The sequence below is a fragment of the Solanum stenotomum genome, chromosome 7 (assembly GCF_019186545.1).
Source record: "Solanum stenotomum isolate F172 chromosome 7, ASM1918654v1, whole genome shotgun sequence".
Classification (NCBI taxonomy): domain Eukaryota; kingdom Viridiplantae; phylum Streptophyta; class Magnoliopsida; order Solanales; family Solanaceae; genus Solanum; species Solanum stenotomum.
This window is the reverse complement of record NC_064288.1, coordinates 52,930,636-52,944,422: the sequence shown is the minus strand read 5'-3', so window position 1 is coordinate 52,944,422 and position 13,787 is coordinate 52,930,636. Positions and strand designations below refer to the sequence as shown.

Below are 13,787 nucleotides of genomic sequence, written 5' to 3'. Positions count from 1 at the left end.
ATTTTTTTTCAAAGTTTTCCATGAAGTATTTGACACTCCGCTTTAGGATTCGACTAATTCATATTCGCGTTGCGTAGAGCTCATTAAAGGGAAAAATATTCCATATCAATTGTTTCTTTATTTTAGGACTCAAACCCAAAATTTCTAGTTAATTGTTGAGGAGTTTCTTCCATCTTTATACTACAAACACCCATATGGTGTCCCGACCTTGACTAAATCAGATTCACGTCGTATAAGTCATGCGAAGGAGGAAACCTCCTGCCGATTTTTTTCTATTGTTGCCTTTTTCCAAATTCGATTAACATGAGATACTTTATGTATCAAACTATCTTTTATATTCATAATCGAGACCTTTCGTTAAAGAAGGAAGGATCCTCTCTATTCTAACACAACCCTTAATGGTGATTATTAGAGTTATGATTTCCAATTTTACAATCAATAAAAATTTGATGGGATTTATTTTTAAAAAAATTATGCAAAAGAAAGGAATAAAATGAAAGAAATTTTTTTTTTCCATTAACAGTCCCTCCATTTTAAATAATCCCTACTTTGGTCACTTTTTTCTCTCTTCTTTCTCTTCCCTCCTCTCTCTCACTACTGCTATTTTCCATTTTACCATATCTCTTAATTCTCTCTATTTACATCTCTCCCTCCATTTTCTCTGATTGTTCGCCGGAAAATCGCTTTCCGATCACCGTCCTCCCTGCCGGAAAATCATGGATCATCCCTCCTATCTACCTGTTCAATTTCTCCTCTCTCTACGATTCGTTCAATAGATCCGCATTTGAAAATTGACACATTGCGAGAATCAAGTGTTCGTAATTATTGCTGATCTCAATTTTAATTTTTGTACATAAGGAGGAGAATCTGTTTTGGTTTTTAATGTTTGATAAATGCTAATAAACGTAAGAATTTAGGGTTAGGTTTTTGAATTTTTTGATTTTGTATTGATTGGAGGAGAGAAAAAGAGAAGAATGCTGAATAAAATTATTAAGCGAGGGCACAAAAAGGTGCCGAAATCGGATCCTTCGGATTTCGTGGTTGCTGCGTCAGGTAATCGGAGTTCCGGGTCGGTTTCAACATCCAATGTGGTAGTGAATCATGCTTCTAGAGGTGCCGGTGCTGGTGCTGGTTTTGGAATGATGAACAATTCGACGCACCAGCAGACAATGATGTCAGCAGCAGTTCCGGCGCCGGGAACAATTGAGGCACTTCCAATGTTGAAGGACGTGCCAATGGCTGAACGGCAGAGTTTTTTCTTTAGGAAACTTCAGGTTTGTTGCTACCAATTTGATTTCAATGATACTATGAAAATGGTTAGGGAAAAAGAGATCAAACGACAAACACTAGCAGAACTTGTGGATTGCGTTCAATCTAATTCTTTGAAAATCAGTGAAATTAATCAGGAAGAAATGTTGAAAATGATATCTGTTAATATATTCCGGTGCTTGCCTCCGGCGTCTCATGAGAATACTGGGTCAGAAAATGTGGAACCTGAAGAGGAAGAACAGTATCTCGAGGTGTCTTGGCCGCATTTACAGTTGGTATATGAGTTGTTATTGAGATATATAGTTTCAGCAGATACTGATACAAAGGTGGCTAAAAGGTTTATTGATCATTCGTTTGTGTTGAAGTTATTGGATTCGTTTGAGTCTGAGGACCCAAGGGAGAGAGAGTATTTGAAAACGATTCTTCACCGGATATATGGGAAATTTATGGTGCATAGGCCATTTATCAGGAAAGCAATTAATAATATCTTTTATAGGTTTATATATGAGACTGAGAGGCACAGTGGAATAGGGGAACTTTTGGAGATCTTAGGGAGTATTATAAATGGTTTCGCGTTGCCAATGAAAGAGGAACATAAACTTTTTCTTGTTCGAGCTCTCATACCGCTCCACAAGCCAAAACCAATTGCAATGTATCATCAGCAATTGTCGTATTGTATTGTCCAGTTTGTGGAGAAGGATTACAAGTTGTGTGATACAGTTATAAGGGGTTTGTTGAAATACTGGCCTGTCACTAATTGCCAAAAGGAAGTTCTCTTTCTTGGGGAACTTGAAGAAGTTCTGGAAGCCACACAAGCTGCTGAATTTCAGCGCTGCATGGTTCCTCTTTTTCGTCAGGTTGCTCGTTGCCTTAACAGCCCACATTTTCAGGTTAGGAGAAACTTCAAAGCCATTAATTGCCCCATTTACCTGATTCCGTGGTTGTTAATTTAGCGAATGTATTTAGTAACTTCTTTATGACACCTTTTTTATATATATTTTAATTGCTTGGTGGATGTGCAGATGATTGGAACTATTTGTTGAATCATGCTTTTGTGTGGATTCTCTACTTCTGTATACTGCTTGTGTACTAATAAAAAAAAGGATTGCTGAGTACATTTGCATTTAAACTATGTTAGCTTTGGAAAAATAGAAAATTTATCTACTCTATTTACTGTCTTTGGTTGGTAAGATACCAGAAGGTGTTTCCTTCCCCTTTTTTTCCCCTCATTTTCTCATTTAGGTGCAATGTTATCAGAAGTGAAAGATGCAAAAAAGCAATGAGGTCTGTTGCAGCTTTAAACGGAAAGTGCAAATTAAGCATGGGGTTTAAATTTTAATAATGGAAGGCACAAATGAAGAAAAATATATAAAAAATAAAAAATGAAACTTAAGAACAATAATTATGACCATAAATAACAATTATGTGGACAAATGAATTTAAAAAGTACAATTAAGTGAAAAAAGCAATTATATAAACCGACAAACAAATTCAAATAGTCGAAGGTGTGCAAAAGCTGGCCCGGATACCTCAGTCATCAAAAAATTAAAAAAAATTAAAAAAATAAAATAAAATTCAAATAGTACAATTAAGTGAATTTTTTGTTGTTTAGTGTCAACTTTTTAGAACAATGCCTATTTGCAATGAAGTGTACACCACATCACTCATCACTTTGGTGACTACACTAAAGCTACGATTAGGCGAGGCAAAGTGCCCAGTGTGTTTTTCACCTAGCTTTAGGGCTTAAGTGCAAACAACCACCCCCCTTCACTATGCTGGGCTGAATAAGCTTCACAAGTGACCAACCAATGAAAATTTGCTACTTTAACCTTTATATGAAAGCAGAATTCCGTATCAGTTTTCATGGCCAGAAATAGGAAGAAGTTTTTTTTTTTTTTTCGAACTTGTTAACTTATTATTATATCACAAAACAGTAGTGGCCCCAATTCTTGTTGCTCTATAGCTAAATTGAGTCTAAAACATCAATTATTGAGACAACATCATCTGAGTATAACTGATTACACCAAAAACATAATAGCAAAATGGAGTTGAGCTTCACTTTCTGCACACTTTTCTCTATGCTCTCAAACACCTAGAGTTCTTCTCTTTCCATATTTGCCCACCATATTGCAGCAGGGGTAGTTCTCCATCTGCCTCTGTCTTTTGCCAGTACTCCTGCTTCCTCCCAACTCTTTAAAACCTCCGAAACTTTCCTAGGCATAGTCTAAGAGATGCCTTTGAGACTCAAAAAGATTCTCCATAATTGTTGAGTGTACTTGTACTCTTATAGTGTAGAAACAGATGGTTAACAGTCTCTAAAGTTTCCCCACAAAGAAGCATCTAGAGCATAAGGTTATCCCTCTCTTCATGACATTGTCTTGAGTAATAGCTGCTTCTTTGGCCAACAACCAGACAAAGCAAGATACTTTATGGGGTATTCTGCTTCTCCATATTTGTTTCCATGACAATTTGTAGTTTGTTGGTTTATCTGATCCATAGTTTATAAGCTCTATTGACTTTGTATACTCCTCTATTGTTTCCTGTCCATCATAGAATATCCTCCCTTGTTTGAAGTCCATTGAAAGGCTCCACTATGTTGAGAAATTCAGCTACTCTCTGAACCTCCCAGTCATTGAGCTGTCTTTTGAAGTTGAAGTTCCACCCGTGTTGTGTCCATAAATCTGCTATAAAACCTTGCAGAAATGTAACTAAGCTGTAAACACCAGTAAAACTAGGAAGAAGTTATGTAGCAGGAACTTGTGTCCACGACCATCTCATTGAATCAGGTTCCATCGATAGCCCTTGAAACCTCTCAAATCCAAGACCTTAATCATTACAGTTACTTCTGAAAATCACCTTCTATCCTTGATTTAGTCTGCTCTGTTCTATTTTTGCTTATGTATTCTATTGCTTTGTGATTTATTCATCAAAAACCAAGGTAGACCTTCTATTGAGAGGCCCCATCACCTTGTAGATTATCATAGCCTTATAATTTGACATATATAATTTCTATGCCTATCTCAAGTTGACTATCTTGGTGTGCTTTTTGGGTTGTCCAAACAATTCATCTTGCTCCCATTGATAGGAATTTCTCACCACTGTAGTCATACAAGTAGTGGGGGTATGAGTGAGATCCGTTAAACCTGCAATTTGGCTACTTAATTCAAAAGTAAAAACATAAAGTTAGGGGAAGAAGGAGGTTGAGGAAATTAAAGTTATACTAAAGTATTTTTTATAAAGAGTTTGTTGGTAATGAGATAATAGATTTTCTGCTAATTTGTTGCTGCTTTGGCACATCAAGTTGTAGTCTATTTGAAACCAATTAGTCTATCTTTGATGAACTTAGTAAGAGAGGATAGATAAATTAATCTCGTCAGTTTTGGGGGTGACTGTTGGCTTACAAAAGAAGGGGAGACTGCATCACAATGGGTTAATGCAATATGAGTTTCAGTTAAGCTAGTTTTGATGATCCTAAGTTTGGCCAGTGTTGGGAGCATTGTTACCTCAATGCAACATCTTTCATATTTCAATTTTATAGTTTCAGTAAGGTGATATTAACACAAATATTATAAAAATTTCATGTAATTTGTTATGAATCTTTAGGGAAGGATCGATTCACAAGGCGATATATAAATCAGCTCGTTAAAGGGAGGCTGAAACCTTCGAATTCATTAAAAGAGAACTCTGATCTCTTCAGTTCTTCAAAGGGAGACTGAAACCTTAGAGTTCAATGGAAGAGAGAACTCTAATCTCTTGCTTTTTGCTGAATTATGACTTACTGATTTATTCATCAAAAGCCCCTTTAAATAGGAGTCTTATTACATCAATAGGAAGTCTAATTCTTATGAAAGTAAGAGACCTAAATCCTATTCCAAACTAATAACTATAACTTAACCTAATCCTTATGAAACTATGAAACATAAATCCTATTCTAGAATAATAAATAAAACAACTAAAAATATAATTAAATACTTAAATTAATGACTTCCAACGCATCCCTTACATAATCTCAATCGCGCAGACTCCTTCTGGATTCCCACTAGTTATCTCAAGTTGTCTAGATATCTTGATACACTTGTTCCCTCTAGACAACAACACACCCTGTGTTAATCCCACAAGTGGGATCTGGAAAGGGTAGAGTGTACGCAGACCTTACCCCTACGTTTTTCCCTCTATGAAAGAAAAAAAATGTTGAAACACTTTATCCTCTTAGATGGCCCCTATGTTTACTTCTATCCTTCCCGAACTCTGAGGTGGGGGGGGGGGGGGNGGGGGGGGATTTGTATCTAGTAATAAGCTTCTGCTATTTAAAAGAGCTTTCTAGATGGAGTAGCGACTAGCGACTCCATAACATACAAAAAGAGCAAGTGATCTATGAAAATCATCCTAATTGAGGTCTTTTAAAAAAAAAAAAACTTGGTGTCTAGGCCAGCTTGCCGCACCTTGACTATTCCTATGATATACCTGCTTCCTCCAACCAAAATAGGTATTGGGTAACTTTATCCACGAAAAGCTTGGATAAATGGAAAGAAATCACCAAATGTTTTTGCCTCAACTAGGATTTAAGTTTGGGAGCGTCATAGGTTTCAAACCACTTCACTGACCACTAGGTGACACCTTGGGTGCTCCTAATTGAGGTCTTATTCCGCACTTAAATGGATAACTCAAACCTTGTTTGAAGCCCCAAGTTTTTGTGTTTGTAAATTTTGCTTCTCTTATTCGGTTTAGCTCAAGGGTTGGTGTAGGTGTTTGCCTTTGTTTTTTTTGGGAAGTATAACTTTCACATGGTTTTTATTCATCAGACTTAAACCTTTGACTTTGTTATAAGTTAGCAAGTGCCATGCTGCTATTTCCCATATCTTTTGTATAATTGCAATTGTAGCAAAGATTCCATGGATAGTTGCCTGTTTTTTGACTTATTGTTGGAATCTATGGGGGAGATTGTTTGCAATCACGAGAAGAAGTATGTGAGTGTGTCTCACATGGCTCATCCAACAGCTTGACTGATGAGTGCCTTTTTGCATTAGATTCGCCTGAAGGCTCTAAAGAAGTGTGCTAGGTTCTCTATTGCATGGTGTGTTGGTGTATATTCAGTGCTATGGTCTTCCATTCGAGATTATGCTTGCAGGCATGGCATGGACAATAATTTTCTTTATTGGATAAAGATTGTTTTGTGACACCTGTAAATCGATCTTCCATCTTCGAAGGTAGTGGCATGCATTTCTTGTCTAGAGAATCTTCTTGCTCTTTATCATCTTACTAGTTTCTATGTCACATGCTCACACGTGTAGCCCCAACTACTATTATAAAATTTTATATCCAATGATGATAAACTTTCAAAATAATACTTAATTTAAGAACATTTATTTGACTTGTAGTTTCAAGATCCCTTTATCACCAAAAATTACTATAATTATGAATATTCTCATTATTAGATTACTAAATATTAGGAGTTCTTATCAGTTTTAAAAATAATAATATTAGTAGTTATTATTTTATTTTTTTGATGACTGTGGTGTCCAATGGTGTCCAAGCCAGCTTTCGCGTGACTAATTCCACGTGATACCTGTTAACTCCCACCAGTAACAGGTACTAGGTAACTTTGTCCACCAAGGCTAAGACAAATGGGAAGAATTACCTAGTGTTTTTTAGTCGAACCTGAGACCTTAGGGTTCTCAACCACTTCATTGACCACTAGGCCACACCCTTGGGTGCATTAGGACTATTTAGGAGTTCTTATTTAGTTCAATAAGAAACTAATGCCAAAAGTAATATTTAGTAGGTAATTATATGTAAAAATTTATCGCATGTTCTTTGAAATTAAAATGTGTTGTGAATATTGGCAAGAAGTCACCGCCTAGTCCTTAGAATGTGTTATCAATATTTTTTTTGTTGAAGATGGTAATTAAATTATTTTTATTTAATTTTAGGAGGTATAGATTATAAATATGTTATCTCGTTATATTTCACCTAATAATTTCAAAGATATGGTTCTTAGTATACATTTTCCTTTTGTTGTTGTCTTTATTATAACTAAACTCCCTCCATTTCCTTATTATAAAATTTGAAAAAGAACTTGAACTATTTAAATTTCAATTTCATATTACTTTCAAATTTATATTGTTATCCATCACTAAATCTCTAATGAAAAAATAAAAGTTATAAAAACGAACATCATCAACATTGGAGCCCCACTAAATTTGGATTCTTGTCTAGAAGTCTTATAATAGGGGTAGGGGGGGGGGTTGTAAAACGGTCAGTTGATACAAAGTCGACTCTATACCCAATAAGGCTCAAATCCGAGACATCTGATTAAGAATAAATTAGTACTTACATCTCCACCATAATTCTTATCGTTAAGCATATACATATAATGAAAACACCAAATAGCACCCAAGCGTGTGGCCTAGTGGTCAATGAAGTGGTTGAGAACCATAAGGTCTCAGGTTCAATTTCCAGTTGAGACAAAAAACACTAGGTGATTCTTCCCATCTGTCCTAGCCTTGGTGGATAGAGATACCTGTTGCTGGCAGGAGGTTGTAGGTATCCGTGGAATTAGTTGAGGTGTGCTAAAGTTGGCCTAGACACCAAGGTCATAAAATAGAGAAGAAGAAATGAGTATCATTGTATTGTGTAATCAATATAGAGAGAGATATATATGATTGCAACATATCTCTATTCTCTGAAAAGTCTTAAACGATAGAGTCGAAACTTTTGAATAAACCCAATCCATCTCTTATGAGTCAACTTATCCTCGAAGAAACTTGGCTATATAATGTATACGTGTTGTCATGCAGTTGTAGAGACCAACCCAACTTCTTTTGACTTTAACGAAATAGGATTGGATAGTTTAGACTATGTGTTTACATCAATAACTATCTACGTTATGACCTCTATTTAATGACAACTCCGTCCTTTTCTAGAAGAAGGTGAAGTTAATAGTTTAAGGGTATAAAAGTCGTTCCATATTGGTCAACCAACATTTATGTTCATGCTTTTATAATAGCTAATCATCGGTACGTGCATTGCATGTTGCATGTGTATTTCGAGCGATGTAGTATACAATTTTATAAAATAATATTAATGTTATTATAATAAAATGTTGGGTAAATAAATATACGCAAAAGGATATAATAGAAATTTTTCTAAATGATTAATGTGGATTGTCGTATGGTTACTTATTTGTGCAGGTTAATAATAATTGGTTATTGTTTGAAATTATAAAGATGAACAATGAAAGTTTAATTAGATTTATGTATTATTTTTATTCTTAACTTATGAAGTACAACCATGTGCATAGAAAAGGAAAAAGGAGAAGCGCTTACAAAAATGGAGAACAAACAAACACCTTTGGGAAGAAGATGTTAGAAAGTAACACCAATTTAATCATTTAATGTTGTCTTTTTGTAGTCTTGGTTGGTGGAACTAAATAGAAATATAGGCACTTCAGTCATGGATCGTTTAATCATATGATGCTGAGAATTGAGAAATAAATCTCTCTTCAAACGTGATTTTCAATAATTGGAATATTAATAGAGTATTATTCTATGTAAGTGTTTGTGTTGTATCACTTTGTAGCAACTTATTGAAACATTTAAAAACATGGATCATTATTCCCCTTGTATGTTCGTCTATAAGCATATGTCCATTTGGCTCAACTCCTCTATGTATCATATGACTTAGAAACTACATCAGCTTCAGAGAGCCTACCATTACACATAATTGATTAGAAAACATGGATTAGGCTTCAATCTATAATTAGCTTCTATTTTTTAAGAATCTCAAAACATCTCATTATCCATCAATTAAGATGCTATATGTCTGCATATTAGGGAAGTTGGGTTCTCAAGCAATTCCAATAGTTGAATAAGCCTTCCCCATATTGCCTTCCTTGCAATAGCCACTCGATGGTGTTACACAAAACGTATGTAGGAGTAATCCCATTTTTCATCAACCTCTTCAAAGTCTCTGCAACATTAGTCATCTTCCTTCCTTGCACAAGCCATTCAAAAAACATTATTTATGTACTCATTCATTTGAACCTCTCTCTTAACCACCTCCTTACACAATGTAATGAAAAGTTAACATCATTATGTTGCGAGTGCCCATCAAAAAGTAAAAGATAATTAAACTTATCAAATACAAATTCATAACCCTTTATTTCCTCCATTATACAATTAGCTTCCTCGATTTACAGAGTCCAGAACGTAAGGTGTTAAAGATTACAATATTTGACTAATTGGCTTCACCCATTCTTTTTCCTCATCATTCCTCTCTATTTAAAATCCTCTTCCAAGTTCCTCATTTGACAATAACCATTCATAGTAACATTATAAGTCACCTTACTCGACCACTCTTCTTTTGAGTATATCATCAAATAGTTTCATGTTTTCACAACTCTTCTCCATTTACACAACTCACCTATCGTTATATTGTAAATTGTGATTGCTGGGTTTGTTTGTAGGTGCTATATTTTCTTATAAGTAGATACTTAGAAGAATATTTCAGTCCTTAAACTTTTTAGTATGATAAGCATTTGCTAACTATTGGGGCACAAATTAATAGAGTCCACCGTACTTTGTCAAGATACTTAACAAGAGGAAGCATAGAATCACATATGTCAAAGTAAAAGTTATTGAATTTTGTATGGTGAACTCACTGAAGTTGCCCCAAATTTGTGGTAGATTAGATGAATCCTAAGTCGGCATCATCCCTAAAATAACAACACATAAACGTGACACATAATCAGACAAAAGGGCAACAACAACAACAACATACCCAGTGAAATCCCACTAGGTGGGGTCTGGGGAGGGTAGAGTGTACGCAGACCTTGCCACTACCTCGTTGAGGTAGAGAGGCTGTTTCCGAAATCAGACAAAAGGGCATTCACCAAAAAACCTCTTGTTCCCAAACATGGACAGTCATCATTTCAGAATGCAATAGAGTATTAAGAACCAATAACAAAAATGAAAATAAAAGGAACAGGACATAGAAACGTGTCTTGAGAATTCTACTTCAATTGTTTTTCAAACAGAACGGGAAAAAATGCTACCAATACAAAAAGGAAGATGGGAAATCTATCCCGTTTGAGATGCCAAAAAAGTATTTACGTGCAGGGAACTTTTCGAAAGAAGCACATCTCTTCATATTGATAAGAATTTCTCCGAAATGGCACATCTGCTTGTATATGCCTGAATTTAGTGCGACAGTTTTTTTAAAGTAGGATAATTAGTTTTTTTAANTAATCAGACAAAAGGGCATTCACCAAAAAACCTCTTGTTCCCAAACATGGACGGTCATCATTTCAGAATGCAATAGAGTATTAAGAACCGATAACAAAAATGAAAATAAAAGGAACAGGACATAGAAATGTGTCTTGAGAATTCTAACTTCAATTGTTTTTCAAACAGAAGGGGAAAAAATGCTAGCAATACAAAAAGGAAGATGGGAAATCTATCCCGTTTGAGATGCCAAAAAAGTATTTACATCCAGGGAACTTTTCGAAAGGAGCACATCTCTTCATATTGATAAGAATTTCTCCGAAATGGCACATCTGCTTGTATATGCCTGAATTTAGTGCGACAGTTTTTTTAAAGTAGGATAATTAGTTTTTTTAAGAAGAGAATTTAATTAATTTAACTTTTTATATAGTTAAATTTTTAAAAAGGATATTCTTGTAATTTAACTTTTAAGTTGGGTTTCCTGCTTTTAATATAGTATAGATAGATATAGATAACTTGAGGCAATGAGGGCCTCTTTTTCTGTCCTATGAATTCTTTATTCTCTTTAAATAGATTACTACTCCAGTTCTAGTTTATGTGATCCTATTCTCTTTTTAGTCTGTTAAGAAGAGGATGATCTCTTTCTAAATTTGGAAACAACGTAATTTGAACTTCCCATTTTAGCCTTAATGATAAGTTTTTTTTATAGCCACACAATTGTTATGGCATGGTTAAGACCATGAGTTCAAGTCTTATATCTAACAAATATTATGGCATGTTTAAAACATGTTTCAATAATTTTTCCTTTTTCCCTTTTAACTCCGTGCACATTTTTAACTTGTCACATAAAATGAAATGGAGGGAGTACTTTATTTCCCATTAAGAAATGTATTTGTATGGAAGGCATATTCTGGAAATGGCGTGCCAGCAGCTTCACTGGTTATATTATTTGATAAATTTATGTCTGTTCTACTTGCACCTTAATTGTGTTCTCCGTAGATTTTTATTAGTGCTCTCCTACTCTAAACGCTTCTCATACTGGAAAGTATGGCACTTGCTATGCTCGTGAATACTTTCTAAATAATTATTGAGTTCACTTTAAAGTGTATCCAAATAGATAGAGATAAAAATAATAGCCATAGGATTGTTGAACTTAGTGTTTGGCTATGTTTTACTCAGACTCTTCCAAAATGTCAACGGGTGCGTGTTGGATTCTCTAAAAGTAGTGTATTTTTGGAGAATCCAATGCGGTGTGGCATCGAAAGTAAAGAGTCTGTGCAACTTAGCTGTTTGGAACATGGGAGCAACTGTTACGTAAGCCTCAAGGATATGTGAATATAGTTAAACTAAAGTTTTAAGGCCTTAATATCAGCAGAGATGAATGGTAATGCCTCTTAACACTTCCGTAGTTTTTTATGAGTGTGTACATGACTCTCCTACCTGAATACTGATTTGCTGAGTTTTCTTTATTCTAAATGCCTCGGGTTGAGAGAACGAAGTGTAAAACCTCTGTGGGCAGTTAGAGCTTGCATAGCCCCGTCACATCTTGGAACTTATTCAATCCTGTCTCAAAATTTAGTATTTCATCTTTCCCTTGGAAGTTAGAACTGCTAATAACAGGTTTGACTTTTCCTTTCTTCATTTAAGATTCGGGAATCAGCTGGCATTTCTCTTTGTTTAGTACACACTTCTAGAGTTTGTGTACCTGAAAAGATTTGCTTTCCTAGCCCTCCGTGGCTGAGACCACAATAAAAGCCACTAGTGATGTGATAAATAGGTGAGAAGCTGGGTAAGTTAGCACTCAAAACTAGTGCTAACAGACTCTGTCCCTGCTATTTCACCTCCTATTCCTCCTTGTTTCCTTTCAAGGATAGACATTTTGGGTATGTCATTTTTGTGTTTAGTGTTATTCATTGGTCATGTTGCTTATTTATGGTACTCCATTGTTCTATTTTATGCAGCACTATATTCTTACAAGTCAATGCCAAAAAAGAATGACAGATTTTCATATTTGGAAAGAGTTCAACTTTAGACATCCCATTTTATCCTTAATGGCATGTTTAAACCATAATAACTAAAAGTTTATTTCTTTCTTAAACTCCGTGCATAGTCAAACAACGTCATATTATCTAAAATGGAGAGAGTAAAATGTTGCAGAGTAATGAACATGTCTGATGTTATTTTCTGTTTGAAGAATATTAAAAAGAAGTTTTAAGTGCCCCAGGTTATTTCAGTACTTTTTAATCTCATCTAAGGAGGATCCAGGACTATGAAAAGGCATCTTTGAAGTAACTTTATATTTTTCAGGTTGCAGAACGAGCCTTATTTTTATGGAATAATGAGCACGTTGTGAGTCTGATTGCCCAGAATCGGAATGTAATTTTACCAATAATTTTTGAGGCTCTGGAAAAAAATATAAGGAGTCATTGGAATCAGGCTGTCCATGGGCTGACTGTAAATGTCCGCAAAATGTTCCTTGAAATGGACGCTGATTTGTTTGAAGATTGTCAGAAACAATATGCTGAGAAAGCAGCTCGGGCCACTGACCTGGAAAAGCAGCGAGAGTTAAGATGGCAGAGATTAGCAGCTGCTGCTGGACAAGGAGGGTAAAGTACACGTTGATCGTTATTCCTGATCTGTTAAATGCAGGATTAGACACACCAACTCAAACTGGATGCATGCATCAACCATGTTCTTCTGTTATAGTGGTATTCATTTTTCTCCTTTTTTTTGTTCTTTTTCAATATGCCGGATGGTTGAAGATGATGACAGGCATTGCAGCAGAGTGTAATTCAAGTATGTATTTTGATAATCACTAGTCGTGTGCTGCAGCTCAAGAATGGTTTGTGGAAGTATGATGTTGTAATTTGTTCTATAATTTTCGTCAGGAGAAACTTTTTTTCTTGCAATGAACTCTCTGGAGCAAGAAATTACGTTATTTATACAGTTAATTTACACTAATCAGGAGTGGGAGGGCAAAAGCCGAAGAATAGAGGACTTCTCCAGGCTTTTTATTCTGGGCATTTTTCTTTTGTTCCTTCTCTTGAAAGAAGTATTTTGGTTTTTGTTTCTCTTTTATGTTGTATAGCTTGTATGGTTAAGTTGAAATTTGAAAGTCCGATTCACTTGGCAGTTCTTGAAAGTGTTATATAAGAGAACCTCCTTTATGATCTTCAGAGGATGTAGTATATATCGTTGACGAGGGTCTATTGGAAACAATCTCTAACTGCATAAGGGAAGGGTGAGATTCGTGTATACTACCCTTTTTAGACCGAAGTTGTGGGATTACACACGGGG

General features: G+C 35.3%; 1 protein-coding gene across 1 annotated transcript; it reads left to right on the top strand.

Moving 5' to 3' along the window:
- The first annotated feature begins 567 nt into the window (after positions 1 to 567).
- LOC125871143 (serine/threonine protein phosphatase 2A 57 kDa regulatory subunit B' beta isoform-like) lies at positions 568 to 13,562 on the top strand. Its single transcript, XM_049551733.1, has 2 exons — positions 568 to 2,159; positions 12,798 to 13,562. Exons 1-2 carry the CDS (start codon positions 975 to 977, stop codon positions 13,098 to 13,100), a joined length of 1,488 nt encoding a protein of 495 aa, XP_049407690.1. The 5' UTR covers positions 568 to 974; the 3' UTR covers positions 13,101 to 13,562.
- Positions 13,563 to 13,787: the final 225 nt, after the last annotated feature.

Coding starts and splice junctions, on each gene's coding strand:
- LOC125871143 (XM_049551733.1), top strand. CDS start 975: ATGCTGAATAAAATTATTAAGCGAGGGCACAAAAAGGTGCCGAAATCG. Junction 2,160..12,797: donor TTAACAGCCCACATTTTCAG/GTTAGGAGAAAC, acceptor TATATTTTTCAG/GTTGCAGAACGAGCCTTATT.